Source organism: Pezoporus wallicus, unplaced genomic scaffold (assembly GCF_028554395.1).
Source record: "Pezoporus wallicus isolate ANWC-B61680 ecotype Strahan unplaced genomic scaffold, APGP_CSIRO_Pwel_v1 contig_3181, whole genome shotgun sequence".
In the NCBI taxonomy this organism is placed as follows: domain Eukaryota; kingdom Metazoa; phylum Chordata; class Aves; order Psittaciformes; family Psittacidae; genus Pezoporus; species Pezoporus wallicus.
In genome coordinates, this window is record NW_026641700.1 from 6,555,915 (window position 1) to 6,576,636 (window position 20,722).

The 20,722-nt window shown below is 35.4% G+C and overlaps 2 protein-coding genes across 7 annotated transcripts in view; one reads left to right on the top strand and one right to left on the bottom strand.

The window, feature by feature from the left end:
• The window catches only part of ANKRD28 (ankyrin repeat domain 28), a 116,567-nt gene that overhangs the window by 92,687 nt on the left and 3,158 nt on the right, over nt 1-20,722 (top strand). For 3 of the 4 annotated variants that reach the window (XR_008974298.1, XM_057424904.1, XM_057424903.1), the window contains exons 12-27: nt 82-145; nt 1,391-1,459; nt 2,967-3,107; nt 6,732-6,843; nt 7,483-7,509; nt 8,437-8,511; nt 8,775-8,976; nt 10,416-10,503; nt 10,963-11,080; nt 11,670-11,889; nt 13,286-13,373; nt 13,470-13,553; nt 14,067-14,212; nt 14,372-14,454; nt 14,589-14,671; nt 16,917-17,008. Coding sequence is in view for 3 of the 4 variants with exons in the window: in XM_057424904.1 (XP_057280887.1) it covers nt 82-145; nt 1,391-1,459; nt 2,967-3,107; nt 6,732-6,843; nt 7,483-7,509; nt 8,437-8,511; nt 8,775-8,976; nt 10,416-10,503; nt 10,963-11,080; nt 11,670-11,889; nt 13,286-13,373; nt 13,470-13,553; nt 14,067-14,212; nt 14,372-14,454; nt 14,589-14,671; nt 16,917-17,008 (1,692 nt within the window). In the remaining variant the exon portion in view is untranslated. Of the gene's footprint in view, nt 1-81; nt 146-1,390; nt 1,460-2,966; nt 3,108-6,731; nt 6,844-7,482; nt 7,510-8,436; nt 8,512-8,774; nt 8,977-10,415; nt 10,504-10,962; nt 11,081-11,669; nt 11,890-13,285; nt 13,374-13,450; nt 13,554-14,066; nt 14,213-14,371; nt 14,455-14,588; nt 14,672-16,916; nt 17,009-20,722 lie in introns of those variants that run through there. The other variant, XM_057424905.1, reaches the window with a different exon arrangement.
• The window catches only part of WIPF3 (WAS/WASL interacting protein family member 3), a 302,270-nt gene that overhangs the window by 60,412 nt on the left and 221,136 nt on the right, over nt 1-20,722 (bottom strand). The gene's annotated exons all lie outside the window — the stretch shown is intronic.

A 20,722-nucleotide genomic window follows, 5' to 3' on the forward strand; every position in this document is an offset into this window, starting at 1 on the left:
GCATTTCTCTTAAGGGTAGATGAGTACAGCTTTGTCAAAGGTGGTCTTACATAACCATTTTACAAAATACTGGATTTGTAGGTTTTGACATTGACACACCAGATGACTTTGGCAGGACTTGCCTTCATGCAGCTGCAGCTGGAGGGTATGTAAAAAAAGCATTCATGCTTTCATATTTAGCATTCTTCTTTTCAATTGCTGATCATTCCCGTTGTTTTTTTCTTATTTCCTCTCTGTGCTTTTCCTGCCCTCTTCTCTTGGAATTTATGTAAACTTTAAAATAATTTCAAGATGGAGTCTATCTACAAACAGTATAATAAATATTCTGCTCAATAAGTAATTACTGGAGTGCAGTGTCCAAGCCTTACCTTAGGTTTATGCTTGAGGATTAATGGAATTTTTAGAATTTACAACATTCAAAGATGGCATGCCCAGCTAAGATCACCCTAGGGCATGAGGTGGAAAGCAGCAACTTTGGGAAATATGCTTTTACCAAATCCTTAAACAAAAGATCATTCTAACTAAATTAAAAGCCATAATTAAATTCCAGAGTTTAGGTGGCTGAAGTAGTCAGAACTACTTGCTCATCACTTGAGTTGTGATCCATATTGATTATTGTTATTGTATTGTAGGTTTTCTATAGCAGCTACTCAAAATTGCCTGGAAGAATTGGGTAATAAATTTCATGATACACTTTGTGGGACACAAGAACTCCATGATATTGCTATTTTCATTTTTCTGTTTCAATGTTGTTTAAGTAATACTGTTAAGTAATCATTCCAAGTCAAAAAGTACTTGCTAGATAACACCCTTGTTGCAAATGATTATGGGTAAAATGCTATCTTTTCATATAAACCCACATAATTTGTGACACATTTGCTCATTCATCTCCAGTTTAGAAAAGTTATTAAGGTAGTGTTTAAACTATAAGAAGTATGGTACACGTATTATAATGACTGTATTGAATTGAAAACAAATTATACTGAAAAGTGAAATATTTATGTTGCAACTTCTATTTGGCCTTAACTGTATAGTGAAAACTTGTATCTGTGCTGGAATCCTGGTAGGCAAAAAGCATGTGATATGCAGGTATTATTATTTGTTTGCTTTAAAGAATTTACATGTCTGTTGAATTAGGTTAGTATTTCTGTGCTTTATGCATGCCTTTTGATATCAATAGAATTTATCCTCTTTCCTGATCTGGCCCTGCAATTCTGAAATCTATTTTACATAGAAAAATATATTTCTCAAAATGTTCATACAATAGTTCAGTTCCATTAAAACCAACATATGAGATGTGTATGTGTAGCAGTTCTGATGTTTGCAGAGGCCACTATTAAGGAAAAAAAAAAGATTTGCAATCAGAAGTAATATTGCATTAATTTAATAGGAATTTGGAGTGCCTAAATCTTCTACTTAATACTGGTGCAGACTTCAACAAAAAGGACAGATTTGGGAGGTAAGACTTTCTAGATTTGTATATTGCTAAGGACTGTTAAAAGTATTACAGAAGTAGCATATTTCTATAAGGGCAAGTCTAATAAATTATGCTTCAGCATATGTTACCAAAAGTTACAAACATACTTTGTTTACTGTGTTGTATTAAGTAGGTGTTTAGTCTTGTTTATAAAGACCGAGTTCCGTATTAGACTGTAATATTTTTTGAGCCTCTTTTGCTTATAACGTGGATCTAATGAATTTAAATTGCTCTCATCTAAGGACATTAGTGATGTTTTCCAAGTAATTTGTAAGTCAAATCTATAAATCTGTTTATATTTCTAGGCTTTTTTATTTAAAAAATCCATTATTTTATTACAACTGCTTCACCTTTTCCTTTCATTATATCCATTCCTTTTTGTTTCCTCGTTCATGCTCTGCCGTCTTTGGAATGACATTAATTTCTATTTTTAGTATAGGAATATTTTAGTTTAGATGGCATGATCAGTACTTGTGTAAAATCTCACATCACATCATGGAAAATGTGACTTTCCTGGATGTGAATGGCAGGAATAGGATTTGAGGAGAATGTTATGGAGTCAATGATGTATTTTGCTTTAAATTCCACTTCCATCCTTTCCCGAGAAAGGAATGATGATCTGTCACAACTGATGTCATTGAAAGTTGCTTTTTTGTTGGTTTATTTTTTTTTTATTTAACGTGCATGTTACATAGAACAATTATTTCAGGAAAGGAAAAAAAATAAAATAGTCAAAACTGGAAAGAAATAGGGAGAAGTAGTTTAAAGGGAGAGGGAAGAGAACTCTTTAAAGTGCTTGACTTTCTCCTCAAAATTGAGATATAGTAGCAATCTCTTTTTAAAAATAGAAAATGGAATTGTGAGTCACCTTAGTGGTTTTTAAATTTTATCCAGAGTGGTTTATTTAGAGGCTTGTTTATGTATTTGAAGCTGGAATAAGTTTTCACTGAGAATATACAGAAGTACTAATTTTTAATTGTGTTTTTTTTTTTAAGTAGACAAGGCATATTTTTAGAAGTTTTCTTTACTAACATAACAGACATATTGCTGTAGTTAAAAATAAATATGCTTGCCTCAAACAAAATTCCGATCTGTTTGTCAGAAACTTGTCAGTTGTTTTCTTTTGACCTTGTTTAGTTACTCTGCAGTTCTTGGATTTGTCCATATTTTTTCCACGTGGCTTGAAATTACTTAACTGTAAAGAATATTTCTAATGTAAACTTGATTTTCCTCTGTATGTTTGCACAAGAAAACTCATATAGAGCTTCCCTTAAAACAAAGTTTGTGCATATTTTGGCTGTCATATAGAACCCCTAGTGGTTGTTTTGCATTATAGAATGGCCCCATTGTTTAATATGCATTCTTCACCACAAATACTTGTTAGAAAATGAGGAGGATTTAAGTTTCATTTTATTTTGCTTTTTCTGTCTCTTTAATATTATTTTGCTGTTATTTACCATTGTACTTTTTATTTAAATGTGTACTAAAGAACTCCACTCCATTATGCTGCTGCCAATTGTAATTATCAGTGCCTGTTTGCCCTTGTGGGATCTGGAGCTAGTGTGAATGACCTTGATGAGAGGGGTTGTACACCTCTGCACTATGCAGCTGCATCAGACACAGATGGAAAGTAAGTGGCATACTTTGTACTAAAGTCTTTCTCCTTAGGAACATTTGAGCTGTGAATTTTGTGTATGTTCTGCCTTCAGACTTGCCAAATGAAACTTTTTTTGCATTTTTTTATGTTTTTAAAGATTAAATCTGACAGTGTTGTATATGAAATATTTGTGTCTTATATAAAATATGTAACATATTTCTGTGAAAAATTAACAATAGGAAAAATTACTGTAATTTTTTGGTTATGTCCTAATTCAGTAATTCATTGGGAACAGAGTTTTTAATCCCAGCTGCTGTGTAGTGGGTTATTGAGTAAATATCATTTGTGGAGGGTATTATGACAGTTATGTGCAGTCATTTTGCTTTAAAATTAAATTCTGATGAAAGATGATGTATTTTAGGTAGGGTTCTTAATGTTGTCCCAAAATCTGTGCCAGAAATACACTAGAAAACTAGACTGAGTAGGCCTACATCAGGTTAGAGATTAACATTTCAATATGAGATGCTTTATCCATTTAGTGTTTGATTAACTATTCATGTTTGGCATTAAAACTCTTGTTAGTGTTAATTTTTTGGAAGTAGATAAACTTTTTATTAACGAAATGCATCCAGCAACTTCCATAAATTTACAAATGTCTCTTGTAAGTGGGCTTTTTTTTTGTAACTAAGTTATATTTAACATAGTTATCAACTACTTAAATGCTTACATGCAAAGTTTACATAGCACAAAATTCATGAGGTTACTTAAGGTCCAGATGTTGTATGTATATATTGAGGAGACTTGGAAAGAGTGCTATTTGCATGTGCCCCCACTCACATAGGTCAGAACAAGCTGGTATGCAGCATCGTGTTCCGAATGCACCCAGTGACACCTTCACTGGAAAAGAGTTCTGCTTTGTGCTACACCATCGTGTTTAACAAGGTACTTTTTAAAAGGTGAGGTAGCAGTATGAACAAGGTGGCATGTAACTTGCAGATTGAGTTTTGAAAGATGGACAAATAATACTTACATGGTCATTTAAAGTATAAGCCTTTTTATTTCAAAACAAAATTGCTGCTTTTTAGATATACTTTCAATTCCTGCTGGAGTTTGCTGACAATCTTACTTTAATTGCCCCCTTGCAAGTTGAGCTAGTATTAATTTTAGCTTCACAGTTGCTCTGAAAACCTCCAAACTATAATGGTTTTTCAGATGACATCGTTTTGCCATCTGTCTTATAAAAGGCACAAGCAAGAATGATGATGACAGTGCTGCAGAGCTTTGGGAGATAACTCAAAAGAATCGTCTCTGGAAGCCACATGGTATTGCCCTTCTGATTCACAGTTGTCTTTCTAGAAGACAGGCTACAAAGCAGAATGGCCTGAGGAAAAGCTTTTTATTGATGCAGAAAGATGATTAGTAACAGCTGGAAAACCAGAACTGCTCAGCTCATATTCAAAACAGGAATGAAGCTAAAAATGACTACTGAGTTGGAATATAAAGTCTGGGAAAAAAAAAGTTCAGGAAATTATGTACATAGAAATTCCAAAGATATTTTGGGGCATTTTTATAGTTTAGACATCTCTAAAGAGAGATTTTAGGGACAAGGGTGGTTTTGTTGAAAATTATTTCCTGGTTTGTTCCTGTTTGGAAGTGTTTCTTTTTTGTGTTTATTAACAAATGCTTCTGATCTGGACCAAACACCGGTAAGCCTCATTTTGACAAGACTAGGGAAAGAAACGTCTTTGCAGAATAAGATAAACTAAGCAGCATTTTAGGGGAGAAAAGCCCATGCTCTTTCTGTTAGAATTATTTAACAGGCAGTACACCAGTAAGTAAATGGAAAATAAAATTAACTTATCTGGGCTTTCACAAAGTTTGATTATCTCCTTTAAAGAGGCCTGTTGAGGACAGTTAAGTATGCAAAAGATGCAAATTCAATCTCTTTCCTGGATGAGAAGAAACAGCAAAAATAATTATGTGGTTTTCATTGGAAAGAATGGGTACTCAAGGGTTTTTAGTAGACTTTGCTTCCTGCAGTATTTAGTGTATTGTATTTTTTTTGTGAGCACACAAATAGAGAAAACAAAGAAATAGAGATTTAGATAGCAAAGGCCAGAAGTTTTTAACATTTATAAATGAGCCATGAATGTTAATACAAAATTACTGATTAAAATTAACAAAGTTAGATGACTGGACAAATAAAATGTAGGGACAGTAATTCTCACTCAGTGGGACAAATTGTCTTTCCCTGGACTCTCAGAAATCTCATCCTGTTTCATTTCAAATAAAAACATGTGGGTTCAGTTGCCATTAGTGGAATCCAGGCATTTGTTTACCGGGCAAAGAAAACCTGAATTAGTTGGTTACAAACATAGATACGCTTTACAAGTAGCTTTTTATTAGGTACATTGAACTTGTTGTGCAGTTACTTATCTCTTACGTTACATATGTTATTCTTTAAAACTGGAGGTTTTCTACTTTTTTCACTGCCTACCTAAGTCCTTTATGCTGGGCACAAAATGATGAAAATGAGAGTACTCCTGTTCTCAACTTTGTAATGAGACACAATATGTTGTAACTGGACATTTCCTTGTTCATAGTTTTTCCTGCAGCTTTTTCCCCCCTTTCATCTGCACTCACATGGTTTGTACATTATTCAACCTGTGACGGGAAAAGCAAATGTCAGGTCTTCAGCAAATCAGTGTTGTTACCCATGAGGTTACCAGGCCTTTGACCAAGTACAGCTGTCTCTTACTCCTGTTGAAATGTGTTTGTTTCATCACAGCTGGTACTGGACTTCACTGAGACGATGAACTTGTTCTGTTATGTTTGCTGACCCCTTCCTTATACAGAGTTCTGATGCTGCAGGGTCATGCTGTGTTCCTGCCAGCGATGGCTGCTTTTGTTTTTCAGGGTCATGATGATGACTTCGCAGAGTGTTGCTGAAAGGATAGACAACATAAAATTATTAATAAGAGGTGTGATTGGTTGGAGTTGTCCAGTGTGCATACATGGAATCTCTTAGAAAAACAGGGAAAGGGAGATGACTTAAAGTAATCTTTCATCCTCATGGCTGTAGTTGAAATTGTGATGACCATGTTCTGCCTTATAACTTTGTGTAATGAAAGTAAGGAATGGTAGGATATAAGTATGCCAACAACTGTTTACTGAGTAAATAAATGGATAAATTAGTGTCTGGTATTGGAAGCGTATGCGTGTGTGACTCGTGGATACCGACCATGAAAAACTGAGCTATTGGTTCTCTTCCTTCTACATTAAGTACAGAAAAATGTACTGCTACAAAAAAAAAAACATACAAAAATGGGAATCATTTATATTAACAAAAGTAACTGCAATTGTAATAGATAGGAGGAAAATAGGCATGAAATACTAGCTTTAATGAAGTCAGGTAATTTAGAGGATGCAGGATGTCTGCAGAAAAGGATTCATTCAAATTTTGGAAGCTTTGTGTTTGACCTTAAGACTTGGTGTAATGAGTTAAGTGTTCTCTACTCCTAGCCAGTATTGTACATTAAATCAGTGTTCTTGTGTACCGTATTCTGTTTTCCAGTTGAATTTGAGTAATTCGACACTTAGCATAAAGTTGAAATTCAACATTTAGATATATGGTTTTGCTTATGTCAATTTAAATAGGTGCCTGGAATACTTGCTAAGAAATGATGCCAATCCAGGGATCCGAGACAAACAAGGATACAATGCAGTACATTATTCAGCTGCTTATGGTCATCGCTTATGTCTTGAATTGGTAAGAAGATCTATCATAGATGAAAGCTGTAACAGCTGCTCTTACATAGGATGATAGAGGCCAGAGTGTTCCTCCACCTTGATTGTTCATTTTTAAGCTACGTCAAGAGTGATTTTCAGCCCCTGTGAGGAGATTTAAGCACTTGATACTCTTAAAATTAAAAGGGGCAAGGTGAGAAGCTAAAAGATGCTAGACACTGGTCTAAAAAGGTAATACATTGAGATAAAGAGGCAACTGGTTGAGTATGTGGGATATAGTTTTATTTTGTTCCTTAACTCAGAATATACTGCTAATTTTTTTCCTTATGGCTGAAATACTATAACCAAGGTTGTCCCATTTGGGAAATGTTAGGAAATTTCCCAAATGTTGTCTGAAGGAGCAAATAAAAATGTAGGGAAAACCTGTAAAGTAAGGGTGCCTTTTGAAATAGTTCCCATAGTGACAGAAACTAATGGCCACATAATAGAATTTTTGATAATAAAGTCTCAGGTAGATTTTTTAATAAACCCTTTGTAAAACTGTGTATGTTATTTGATATGCTAATTTTATCTCCTCTGTTATACAACTTAGTGGTTTTATACAAATATACTTTTATATTCAAATGTATTCAAACTGCATTCTGCATGTTTTTAATTGCAGATTGCAAGCGAAACGCCTCTAGATGTTGTAAGTGTGCATTATTTCTCACTGTTAAAGTACTACTGTAACATGTAATTTTTAAAATGCTATTTCTTTTTAGACTTATTCAGCCATTCCTTCAATGCATAGACATATTGTTTCATTTCAGTTGCAGTTTAGATTTAATTGCAATCCAGTATTTTAAAATAGAAAGTTATTTTTAAGCTATTTATTTTTTTTACTTAAACATTCATATGGCCATGTCATAAAAGTGTGATAAAGGAAACATAGTGATCTGAATATATTTGGTGTTTTTCAAATGCTTTTAATATTTTAATTCTACTAGTGTACTAATTGAAATATGGTCTTGAAAAGAGCAATAGTTAAAACTTTACAGCGTATCTGAAAGGAACAAATAGAAATTTATATGCTTAGCTATTTTCATCCTATTTTATAATGTTTGTGTCTTTTTTGTGGTCCATTTATTCTCTTTGGGAAATGTTTTTCTATTCTGAGAAATCAGTCCTGCCTTCTGGCTTTTTGTATTGTTTTCTTGCTGTCTTTTCACCTAATCTAAATGCTTACTTTTTTGTTTTTTGGTTTTTTTTTCTACTGCAGCTGTTCTCACCTGTCCTTGTTGTCCCTTTGTATGCATTTTATGTATATTATTTCATATGGCTGCTTCAGGAGTTGTAATCATTTTAGATTAGTTTCTGATTTAATTATTGCATTGGTATGCAAAATTAAACAACTAATCTTGGGACATGAATAAGGGGGGCGTTGAAGTCATTGCAATTCAGACTCTTAAAAATTGAGGGAGATCTAGAATTGCTAAGGAAACTGTAATCTTATATTATTATTCTTAATTTTCTTTAATTTTCAATATGGGTATGCTAGAAACTGTAGCAATTATGCTGAATGTTTTTAAAGATGAGGGGGGTTTTGCACTTATTCTGACTTTCTCTCTCTGCTAAGCTAATGGAAACATCAGGTACTGACATGCTGAATGATTCAGACAACAGAGCACCTATAAGTCCACTGCATTTGGCTGTAAGTATTTCATTCTTTAGCTCATCTAATTGCAGGTGGTTGTTGACATGTTTATTCATTTTTTTTTTTAAATAGATCAATAATAATAAATGAAATGCAGAAATATGTGCTACTATTCCTGAATGAGCTCTGCAGGACAGTTTTTGCATTTTACTTCAAACTTGCTTCACGGAACAGCTTTCACTGTTTCCTTTCTGTAATCCTGGTAAGAAAGGGAAAAATGAGAAGGACAGGAAAACTGAAGCATTTTCTTACTCTTGTAGGCCTATCACGGCCACCATCAAGCTCTGGAAGTGCTGGTACAGTCACTGCTGGACCTTGATGTGAGGAATAATAATGGAAGGACACCACTGGATCTTGCTGCCTTTAAGGGACATGTGGAATGTGTAGATGTGCTGATTAACCAGGGAGCATCAATCTTGGTGAAAGATTATGTTGTAAAGAGGACCCCAATACATGCTGCAGGTATGTGCTAACCTCCAGCCTCTAAAATACTGGCTTTTCAAGTGGATCATCTTTGTATTTAGAAGTCTCATTAATGTTCTAAGAAGTTGTGTTTAGGAATGTACAGTGACTTTAAGGTATGTGCTATGCTGAGAAAGGTGTAACAAAGCCATTGCAGGTACAAAACAGTATTAACCATTTTGGTTGCAGGAGTGCTGTTCCACACTGCTCTCTGGAAGGGTGAATTGTTCTTGCCAATTCAGCTAGCTAGGCTAGCTGTGCTGACAGGTCCCAGTGACATGTTCCTTTTCCTCATCTTTTGCGCAGCCCAAACTGTAGGCCCAAATTTAGGTATGTGAATTGTGTTGCCTGTCTTAGCAGTAAAATGCTTCTAAATATGACTGGAGTCTTGGAGAATTTTGCCAGTTTGAGAAGAGACATGAAAACTGTCCTTTGGTTTTTTTCCAAGGATTTGAATGACTGCTGAGTGTTTTCAAAATAACAGCAATCCTTTGCAATATTTTTTTGCTGGGTTTCCTAGAAAATGTGTATAAGCCTATTTTTCTCAAAGTCTGGCATTCATCATATAGTCTTTTTTTCCCTGTCTTTGAAAAAAGGCTTATTTAAATTGATATTTTTAGTTACAGTGTTTCAGAAATGTGGCACTAAAAAGAGCATTATGTACAAAACATCATCATTCTAACCACTTAATTTATTGTCCATGAGTACAAGCTCATTTAGCTGATTTAGCCTCTCCTAACTTCTGTTAGCATTTCTGTCAGCTAGAGAAGCGTGAATTGTCACTGTTACGTGGACTGAATACAGCAGCTGTATGTCAGAAATAATTTCCCCTCCAACAAGCAATCATTTATCTTCCATGAGTTGCATTTAAATGTGATTTCTCAATTCTTAGTTTCTTTTCTTTTCCCTTTTTTTTTTTAACTGCTGGGTTAATTACTTCTGTGCATTACATTTCCTTCCCCTCTTTCTAAATGTGGTTTCAGTTAATATTTCATAACTATGCAGATGCTACACTCACTAACAGAATCTGTGTATGATTGACTAGCTATGTGTTTACCTGTGCCTTAAAACAAGCAAAAGTTATGCTAATTACTGTATTTAATTACTCCTTCTTGTGGATGTTGTATAAGCATATATTCTAATTATGGTTAATGTATGCAACTTCATTTATGTGTAAAAAACAAATACCTGTTGGCAGTTGACAGTTGGAATTAATTACTTTTAATACTATACAGTTGAGAATGCCAGATTTCTGAAATCATTTTCTGGTGTTCATCTCTTTTTTGTTTTTGTTTTGTAAATTGAAGTTGTAACAATGGTAAAGCTGCACAGTGCATTGTCAAGGTAACGGGCTTTAGTCAAAGCAGGTTGCCATTCTGTTTGAGCTGTATACTCAAAAGCAATTAATATAAAACTTGTATTTTTATGATGCTTTACAGCTACCAATGGTCATTCAGAATGTTTGCGGCTATTGATAGGAAATGCAGAACCACAGAATGCAGTGGACATTCAAGATGGAAATGGACAGTGAGTTTAAACTGTACACATTCTGTTCTTCACAATTTACTGCATTTTATAAAAGGAAAACATAAACGTTTTACATTGGTGGTTTTTAATTTATTACTTTCATAAATAGATATTTCAACTAGGATAAATGTGGTTTTGTATTTTGCAATAAGCATAATATTGTTGGTGAAAAATGTTCTTGCTCAGTTGAGAGGAAACTAAAATGTGTCTTATTACCCAGATGCTGGAAAAATGGATTCTTGTACCTTAATCAGGCCTTCTGATAGAGGGATATTTGTTTTCTGGAATCTAAAAAGGAAATACAAATGTCGTTCTTGGAGTAAAGTTAGTGCTAGAGAAGATAATTGATAATATAAATTTTAACAGTATTGACCAGAAGGATAGTAACTGTGCTATTTCAGCTGAATGGTAGTCTGTTAATATCCAGGTAGATTACACTTTATTTTACTCTCTGCTTAGGACTCCTCTGATGTTGTCAGTTCTCAATGGGCACACTGACTGCGTTTATTCACTCCTTAACAAAGGAGCAAATGTAGATGCCAAAGATAAGTGGGGAAGGACAGCATTACATAGAGGGGTAAGAGAATATTCCTTTTCTGTCATTTCCAGTTTTACACATATTCATTTAAAATAAAGACTTAATATGTAGTGTTAGTGAATTTATCATTATTATTGCTGTTCTTCGTTTTTAATTGTCTTTTTAGTTGCTTTCGAAAGTCTGGCTTTTGCCTGTTTGCTACATACCCTCAGAATTGGTTTGGACTCATAGAGTCTCTTAATCTTGCTGTAAAGTGTTGACTGGAGAGGTCACAAGAGTACAGCTTGTTATGGGGTGGGGGCTAGTGTTAACAGGAGGAAGAAAAGGATGATGCATGCCATATGCCAGTACTGGTTGTTTTTAGTGTCTGCCAGATAAGAGAATTGAATGAGCCCTGGAGATTAGCAGTTCATTCAGTATTATTGCAAGAAATTATTCTGTCATCAATATTATAATACATTGCTATTTTTCCAACAGAATGGCTGTTTCCAGGAATAAAAAGTATAACTGTGCTTATTTTGTCATTACTTAAAAATGTAAGAAATTGCCTGACATTTCTTGCTTTAGTTATACACTGTTGCTCTTATGAATATTTGCAAACTTGCTATTACCTGTCTGTCTCTCGCAGGCAGTTACTGGGCACGAGGAGTGTGTGGAAGCATTGCTTCAACATGGTGCTAAGTCCTTATTGCGAGACTGTAGGGGACGAACCCCTATACATTTGTCAGCTGCATGTGGACATATAGGTGTTCTAGGAGCTCTCCTGCAGTCAGCTGCATCTGCCGATGCAGTACCTGCAATAGCAGACAATCACGGCTACACATCACTGCATTGGGCCTGCTATAATGGTAAGATGCATTCAAGTTCAAGTACAGGTCTAAATGTGTTCATTGATATTGAGATAGAAATTATTACTACTTACAAAAGCAACATATAAAATCATTCCTCTTCCAGTTTATATTAGTCAATGTGACAAGATGACAGACATGATATCTTGAGGGGGAATGAATTACCATCTAATCCATAATACGAGGTGTTTATTTTTGTACTGCATTTTTGTTATGAACTGCCTTTTTAGTTTTGTGCCTCAAGGGGTCTTTCAAGAAATTCAGCATAGTACCTGTGAGTAGAAGTGTCACACATCCCCCCAAAAGTTACCTTCACAGTCATGGAAGGAATGGTTTCAGATTAAATCTTTTTTTAAACTTGCTTCAAATCAGTCTAGATAGGCACAAGAAGCCAAAGTAATGGAAGTGATTGAATAAAATTTATTTTTTTCTTCACTGATCTTTTTTTGCACTGATACTTTTCATGAATATGGGGATGAGGCAGGCTTTAAAAGGTAGGAAATTTATTCAGCTCCTTTGCTTAAGATTTTGTTCTGTGTTCATTTCCAACATAATAGAGGTTCTCATTTATTTCACCCCTGAGCCACATGATAGATCAAGAAGTAATGGTTTAGAGCTTCATTTTACCCATTTTTTTTAAGTTAATAACTAACTAAACTGTCTTCACAGCTGAAGCAATTGCATAATACAATGATAATTTGAACTAGAATAACATCTCTTTTTTACATTCATTAAATTAAACTCAGCTTGGTCCATTATGAGTGACCAGCATCTGAATAAAACAGAACTGAAATATGCTTGATTTGCGGAATGAAACTTTGACAGGACTTGTGAAAATGCAAATCTTCAGACTTCAGTGAATGTTGAACTGAGATTCTCTGCATATATGCATCGAAGATCGAACAGTTACAATCATTAGTGACCTGTACAGAAGCAGGCTATAGAATTTTGCAAATAATTGTATGATAGGTAGAATGCGTTCTTCTCAAGCTTTTGTCATGACTATCAACTTGGTCTTTCTTTCTGTTGAGCAAGACATTGGAACAAAACTAAACCTCAAATAGTGGAGATGTTTTCATGAAGACTAAGTGATGAATGTACAGAAGAGTTGGAAATGTGGACATGTAAAGAACTAAATGTAGTGTTCTGGATGTTCTTCAGACAGCATGACATCTCTTCTAAATTTCACAAAGTTTACAGTGTTAAACGTTAGTTTGGTTTTCAGGATTCTAAAAATGCCTTCATTCCTAAATGTAGTCCTATCAAATATAAAGAGTGTGTCTTTGAAGCTTTCAAATAAAATACTGCTTAGTCTGATTTAGATACATAATTTTTGTTGTAATCCATAAACAGACCTTTCCTTGATTTTGATACCTAACTCTTCTATTTGCTTTAGGTCACGACAGCTGTGTAGAACTCCTCCTGGAACAAGAAATTTTCCAGAAAATGGAAGGAAATTCTTTCAGTCCATTGCATTGTGCTGTGTAAGGAACTGCAAAATTATTCTTTATTGATTTCATTACCGTATTTAACAAAAGATTTATCATTCTGTAAATAACAGCCTGTTTAATTCATTGTAGGATAAATGACAATGAAGGTGCTGCAGAAATGTTAATTGATACACTAGGTGCTGGTATTGTAAATTCAACAGATTCAAAAGGAAGGTAAGAGTGTAAATGCACAGTGAAAGAATATTCTGTAATAATGCGGGGGGGTATATTTGTTACTTAGGTTAACTCCCTCTTCCCTGTTTTTATCCTTTGAAGATGTTCTTTTTATTCTATGCTAGAAATAAAATTTAGATTTTTAAAAATCCTGTTCTGATTCAATAAACTTGAATTGGCTTTTTATGACTATGCTGGTTTGGGCTGGAATAGGCAAGGTTGAGCATGTTAAATTGTATCACTTGGTAGGGAGTATCTTACATATATTTTATTTTTCTGAATCAAGCTGTATCTGTCTCTGTATCTATGTTATAAACTACATACAGGAATTATTTGGAACTTGAAGATGACTTTCTGAAGGCAGCAGTCACAGTTTAGGCAATACTGACTTCAAAGATCAGTGGGAGGGAATGCCCAGTCTTTTGTATCTGCAGGATGACAGTCAGGATGCCACTTTAAATACAGTAGAAAGCATGGCTGAACATGGCCATATTGTCTTTTGATCTGTTGTAGAACTCCTCTTCATGCAGCAGCTTTTACAGATCATGTTGAATGTCTACAGCTTCTGCTCAGCCACAATGCTCAAGTAAATGCTGTAGATTCTTCTGGGAAAACACCTTTAATGATGGCTGCAGAAAATGGACAGACGAATACAGTTGGTAAAGAGAAAGATTTATGTATTTCTGCTCTTATGTTTGTTAAGCATACTGTGGGTAAAATTGCCTTATAGTTAGTGTTCTTGTGGCTGTATTTTGTCAAAATTATGTTTTCATTTTGCACAAACATAAGACATTAAGGAAAATCTTTTATTTCCCCAGAGGTGCTGGTTAGCAGTGCTAAGGCTGATCTGACTTTGCAAGACAGTTCTAAGAACACAGCACTCCATTTGGCTTGCAGCAAGGTGTGTATGTAGTCTTACTAGTGCTGAATGTTATTGAGCACTATTTGCAGATAATAACTTGTTAATGTTAAAAGGCATCCAAAGCAATTTTTGAAGAGTATTTGTTATATGACAGATGTTTGTTCTGTATTAAGGGTCATGAAACTAGTGCCTTGTTAATACTGGAGAAGATTACGGATAGGAACCTCATCAATGCCACCAATGCAGCCTTGCAAACGTACGTATCAGCAGTGAGTGTGTTTTGCAGATGAGTTTTTTAGGTGTGTCTTGTTCATAGAGGAAGGAGATTTTTCAGATTTTTTTTTTCCATATTGGTTGAATTTTAATTGCTTAATAAGTACCAAGAGTTGAACCGACTTGAAATAAAAGTGTTTTGCTCATACTTAAAGTTCTAGTTTTAGCTGGGTGAAAGGTACGATAAATAAATCTTACAGCATTGTGACTCAGGGAATCCTGTGTGGAATTAATGTGATCCACTGAGACCCCCTGTAAAGCAGTATTTTCCTGGTTTATAAACTATTGCATTTTTTCAGTTAAAACTCATTTCAGTTTGCAAGTTGTTCAAGGCAAACTAAGAATTGCTCTTCAAAGGTAGCTAATTAAAACAAAAAAATCTAGATGAAGTATGCTTTTATTCTTCAGCATTCTTTCTGATAGCAAAAGACACCTGTTCCTACTACGATTAAAGACTATTTTCTGTTCGATATTACAGATAATACAGTATTCTTAACATTTCTTGATGTTCTCTCTAGTAGAATTAAGCCTATTTTGTTAGCACAATCATAAAGAAAATTTAAAAACATAGTGGTATGTCATACTAAGGAATATATGTCAGGATGAGCTATTAAAATAACTGCATTTTTTTTCCTTTTAAAGAATGTGTTTGTGTTACAGGCAGTATTTGACACTTGATATGTAGTTATGTACATGAGTTGTTAGACTGCTATAATAATGCTATCATTTAGAAATAATAAACAGTAATTTATTATTACTGGAACAAGTAACTCATGTATCTTTCTGGCCTTACATCACTTCTGGAATGTGTCAACTCCCACAGTTCTTCCAACTATTCTCAGAAATTAGCTTGAGCTAAGGAGTTAAAGACTTCTCCCTCTGCTCTTGCTGCTCCCCGTAACATACCTCAAGCAGCATGAAATAACCAGAAAGCAGGAAGGGGATTGATTGCCTCATTTCTGGCTCTAAGTGAGATTCAGAGAAGAGAAAGCAATAATGAGATGGGAACAGAGGTGGGAAAGTATGCTACTGCAGGCTCATGTAATTCCACCCACATGCCTTGGCTCATGTAGTCTGATCAAGGGATGTCATGGGGAAAATTAGGTACATATTCACACCTCCATGAAATGTTCATATAATTGCAAGATTTTAACAGTTGTTTAAAATATTACTGATTAAAATATTATTAAAATATTAACAGATGTGTTTTAGTAATTAAACTGACTTTCTAATCATCTTAATGTCCTTTGTGGCAAGATAGGCATTAAAACTGCCTCTATATTAAAATTATTTTAATTACAGTACATTTTTCAGTGTATCTGGTGTGCAGTGGTTTTTGAATTTTAATACTTGAATATAAGCACCGTAGATACCACTGCCCTTATTTGTATCTTTTGCATTTCTGGTCTGAGTCACTTGTTTCCAAATCAAAATATAGGTCACAGTTAATTCAAGCAATTTTAAGAATCTTGAAGTGAATGAGGAGCACTATAAAGCAGAAGGGAAGTAAGCTGATTATTCTGTTCCTGCTGACTGGTGGTAGGGTTTTAAATCAGTGGGAACCACTGCTGAAAAACTGCTGCATTTGAAAAAGATACAATTATAATACTGGAGGTAATGCTATACTTTCCTTGATGGATCAAGTCACTGTAAAATGGAGTTACGGTTAACAGTTTCAGGTTTCTAAAAGTAATCTGCTTTTCTTGCTTCTTGCATTACACTTAAAATATTTTTTTTATCTCAGTCACAATGGAATATAGTAGTTTCTAAAAGGAAGATTAAATACTTCTGCATTCTCTTAAAAGCATTTATGTGCAATAAAATATGACTACAACTCTGCTGTTAGCATGCTAATGATTATTGCCGGTGATGCACAGTAACTCTCAGATGTGACAATATCTATTACAGGAGTTCAGCGAAGGATTTATCAACAGTAGGGTCTTAACACGATACATTTCACAAGTAGACGGGTCTTTTCTAGTAGCTACTTCCCCACTGTGTGGTGCCATAAAAAGAAGAAAGTGCACAATTGTTATTGTAGAGCTCCTTGGCAGTGAGAAGCGTTTTGCTGGTTTTCCTGTTTTAATTGTTATATCTATCATATTTATATAATGTGTAAATAGTATACAAGTATAAATACTTTAATATTTATTTAAGTAGATGCAAGCTACCTATCTTACTTAATATCTTGTTCTAAGGTTTATGTAAGAGTTTGCTTGTCTTCACAGACCTCTGCATGTTGCTGCTCGGAATGGACTAACGGTTGTAGTTCAAGAGCTTTTAGGGAAGGGAGCAAGTGTACTTGCTGTCGATGAAAATGGTAAGAAAAACTTAATTTCCTCATAAGGAACAGTGATCTTAAACTCAGCTCGCTGGGAAGCAATAACCTTTTGGAAATTTCACGTGAGCCTTTCAGTGCATTCACCCATAGGACAGAAATGTGCTGGTGATGGGTCATTTTAGCAAAGCAGTAGAAGTGTAAGGAGAGTGAAAACTTTCAGAACAATGCAGGTCACAGCACAGAAATATTTGGTTTGCATTTGTAGTTAATATGTATACCCTGTAAATACACTGGCTTTGGCATACTGGGAATGGTCAGAAGAACCATTGAGTAATGCTTAAAGTAAAACATAACTTTCAGCTATTAAGAATCTGGATTGAATTGCCATTCATTTTGTCATGGTAGGTACACTGGTGTCTTTTAAAAGCAAGTACAAATTACAGAGCTCAGTTACTGGTCTCAAGCTTCTGGCTCTTCAGTGTATTTTGGTACATAGACGTAGGAAAAAGTAACTGCTTTACAGAGAGTAAATCCTACCCCTTGTAAGAACAAAAAGAAAATTAGATCTACTGACTTCTTATTTGCATATTTTCTTGTAAGACATCTATGCTCCTCCAAAGCTGTGTTTTTAAAAGCATTCAAGAGCTCCTGCTTTTACACCATACCCCAATGGGTCCTAAATGAAAGCAGTAGCTGGGATTTGAGGGTGGAGAGGGAATGTTCTTGCTTGTTGGTTGGGTTTTTTTTTTGTTTGGTTGGTTATTGGTTTGTTGGGATTGGGGATTGGTTTGGGAATTGTTTTTGTTGATTTGCTGTGGGATTTTTTGTTTGGGTTTTTTGGTTTGTTGTTTATTGGGGTTTTTTGGATCGGGTTGGGATGTACCTAATTAATAGTTCTAATTGTATTTCCAGTTTGGAAAATTTTTGCTTTCTTAATGTTTACTGTGACTTTGTTTCTGGGATTACACTGCTTAAAGTGATATGGGTGATACAAAGATCATTCCTTGTCTAAAATAGTGGTCATGGGTAACTGCTAAGTGAAACTCCCTAAAATGAAAAGATTGGGAAACCTATCTTTTGATTCTGTTTCTCATCACAATATGCTAACTGAAGGTGTTCATGTTTATGTGGGCTTTTATTGTGCAGCTGGACAGACTGTTGTTAGGGTGGATCTTTGACCTAGCAAAAAAACTTTGCTTGTATAAAAGTCACGGTTCTCTGGCAGCCTGGGAGTGTAACTGCAACATGTTAAGACTTCTGCTCATGTTTTAAAGTAACTGAGTGCTGCCTGATCTTGTTCCTCACCATGGTTTTCTTTCTAATAGCAATTGCTTTGTTTGTAACATTTTAAGTATCCTTGACAATATTCATAATGAATTCTTTTTCTGTTGGATGAATGTGCCAGCTTGCAGTACAGTATGTGCAAAGTGATGGATACTTTAAGTTGTGAGAGGGCAAGGGAAATGTTCATCTGTCACTAATTTTATTTCCTAATTCTTGTAAGTATTATTAGTAAGCCAGTGGGCTTGCAAAACCTCTTGCAAAAGTCTTCTTGATTTTCCGTAGTTGTACTTTTTACATTCGTTGGAAAACCTGGCAGTAGGGATAGGCAGGTTCTGCTTTAGGTCTGCCTGTCTTGGATTTTACCATCTACTGGTGGAGTGTGTTTCTAAAAACAAAACAAAACCCATTAATTTATTCAGTTCTCATAAAGTAAAAATATAGGATAAACTTTTATTTTAGTGGAAAGGAAATATGATTAGTGGTGAAAGCTTTGTGTTTAGCAAAGCAGACTGAAGAAATAAACACTTTTGAATATTTTAGCTATTCTTAAGAGGATATAGAGACCTTCTTAAGAGGGTATAGAAGGTACAGACCATGGGGTACCCTGTGATTTTACCTGCATGCCCACAGAGCAGACATGAGGAAGTGGGATGGAAAATCTGCCTTAGCTCTAGAGACACGAGTACATGAGTTGCAAGGAAACACAATTACAAAAGGGGGTTCTTCCAAGAAAATTGCTGCTCCAGTGGGCAGTTCCCCAGAGGGAGTAGAAGGGCTGATCCTATGGAAAGAAGTGTGAAGAAGTAAATGGAAAATGCTGTGACCAGGACTGGAGGGCTCCTGCCCCCAGGCAGGTGGAGGAGAGGGACAACTGGATTTACTGGACTGTGTGGATTCAATGGCCTGGCACATCAGTCCCACAGGAATATAAGGCTCTAGTAGATACCGGTGCACAGTGCACCCTGATGCCATCAAGCTGTCAAGGGGTAGAACCTCTTGCATTTCTGGAGTGACAAGAGGATCCCAAGAGTTGACTGTACGGTAGGCTGAAATCAGCCTAACTGGGAAGGAGTGGCAGAAGCACCCTATTGTGACTGGTCAAGAGGCTTCATGCAGCCTTGCCATGGACTGTGACAGGAGAGGGCATTTCAAGGACCCAGAAGGGTACCGACGGGCTGTTGTTATACCTGCCTTGGAGAAACTGTGATATTAAAATAATTAATAATAATGGTGTTGTTAAGGTTTAAGAGTACAATTCATGCATTTTGGGGGGAGTGACATCAGTAGCAGTTCTCACTCAGATCTTTCAGTTCTTTTCCCATGCTTCCCAACCTGTCATGATGGAATTTTGCCATGACCCACATCTAAAAAAATTGCATTGAGTTTGAATTATTTATGCAAGTTTGACTGTCTTAAAAGAGATTACTAACTTCTTGTTTCATTTGATACCACCTGAAGGGTTGGGTTGTTTTTTTTTGGTCACTTAACCAACTTTCCATTTTTTTGTTTGTTTTGGGTTTTTCCTTTGCTATTTAACTTACTAGGCCAGCTGCATTTCCTGCTACAATCTGTCTTTTAGTTGTCATATTAATGTGTACCACAGCAGTGAGAAGGAGGCATTCTCTACAACTCCAGAGAATTACATAGCACAGAGGTTTCTCTTATTTTCTAGATTCATCATTACAGTGAAAAGCCTTTCAAGCTTTTTTAAGAAAAAAGGGGGGGCATTTTTACTATTTTTTCCCCTGGAAAAGAATCCAGTCCTTCCTTTACTCATATTCTGGTTTATGTTGGAGATCTCCAGATTTCTGGAAGGAATTTTTCTTGTAAATGCTTATGAGATTACTCATGCCTCAGATGACTTTCTTCTCTTTCCCAAGTGCGAGACTTCATTCATTTTATCTTGAGAGCTGTCTTTGCACTAACCACATTAATAACCCTCTGATTTTCCTGTGGGTGCCTTCATGGAACCTTTCAGGCCCCCAGGGAGGGAGCAGCTCTGAGTCTGGGCTGGGGGAGCCCTGCTGTTAAGGCAGTGTCCATCACGCAGGCTCTGTTCTCTATTGTGCGAGGTAGCTGCTTCACCTCACTGCTTCTATCGCCCCACCTACAAGTACGGATTGTGGGGAGCTTTGTATGAGAACTGAGGAAGAGTATCTAAGTGGAGCTGGTACCTTTACCAGCATCTTAAGTATTTATACCTACTGTTGTCCTGACGTATAAATGAGCGCTTTGCAGTTAAGAGAGATAAAAATATAATTTGTTCTTATCATTTTAAAATAACATAGACTAAAATAAAGTGGTGGAGGATGCAGATGTCAGTCTTTCATGGTGCAAGCAGTTACTTAAGGCAATAATAAAACTGTGATATTTCATTCCTACTTAATGAAAGCCAGGAGCTTAAGACCTACCATCAAATATTAGTATGAACATTGGTTTTGGAGAACTTTTAACAGAAACAAGTAATCT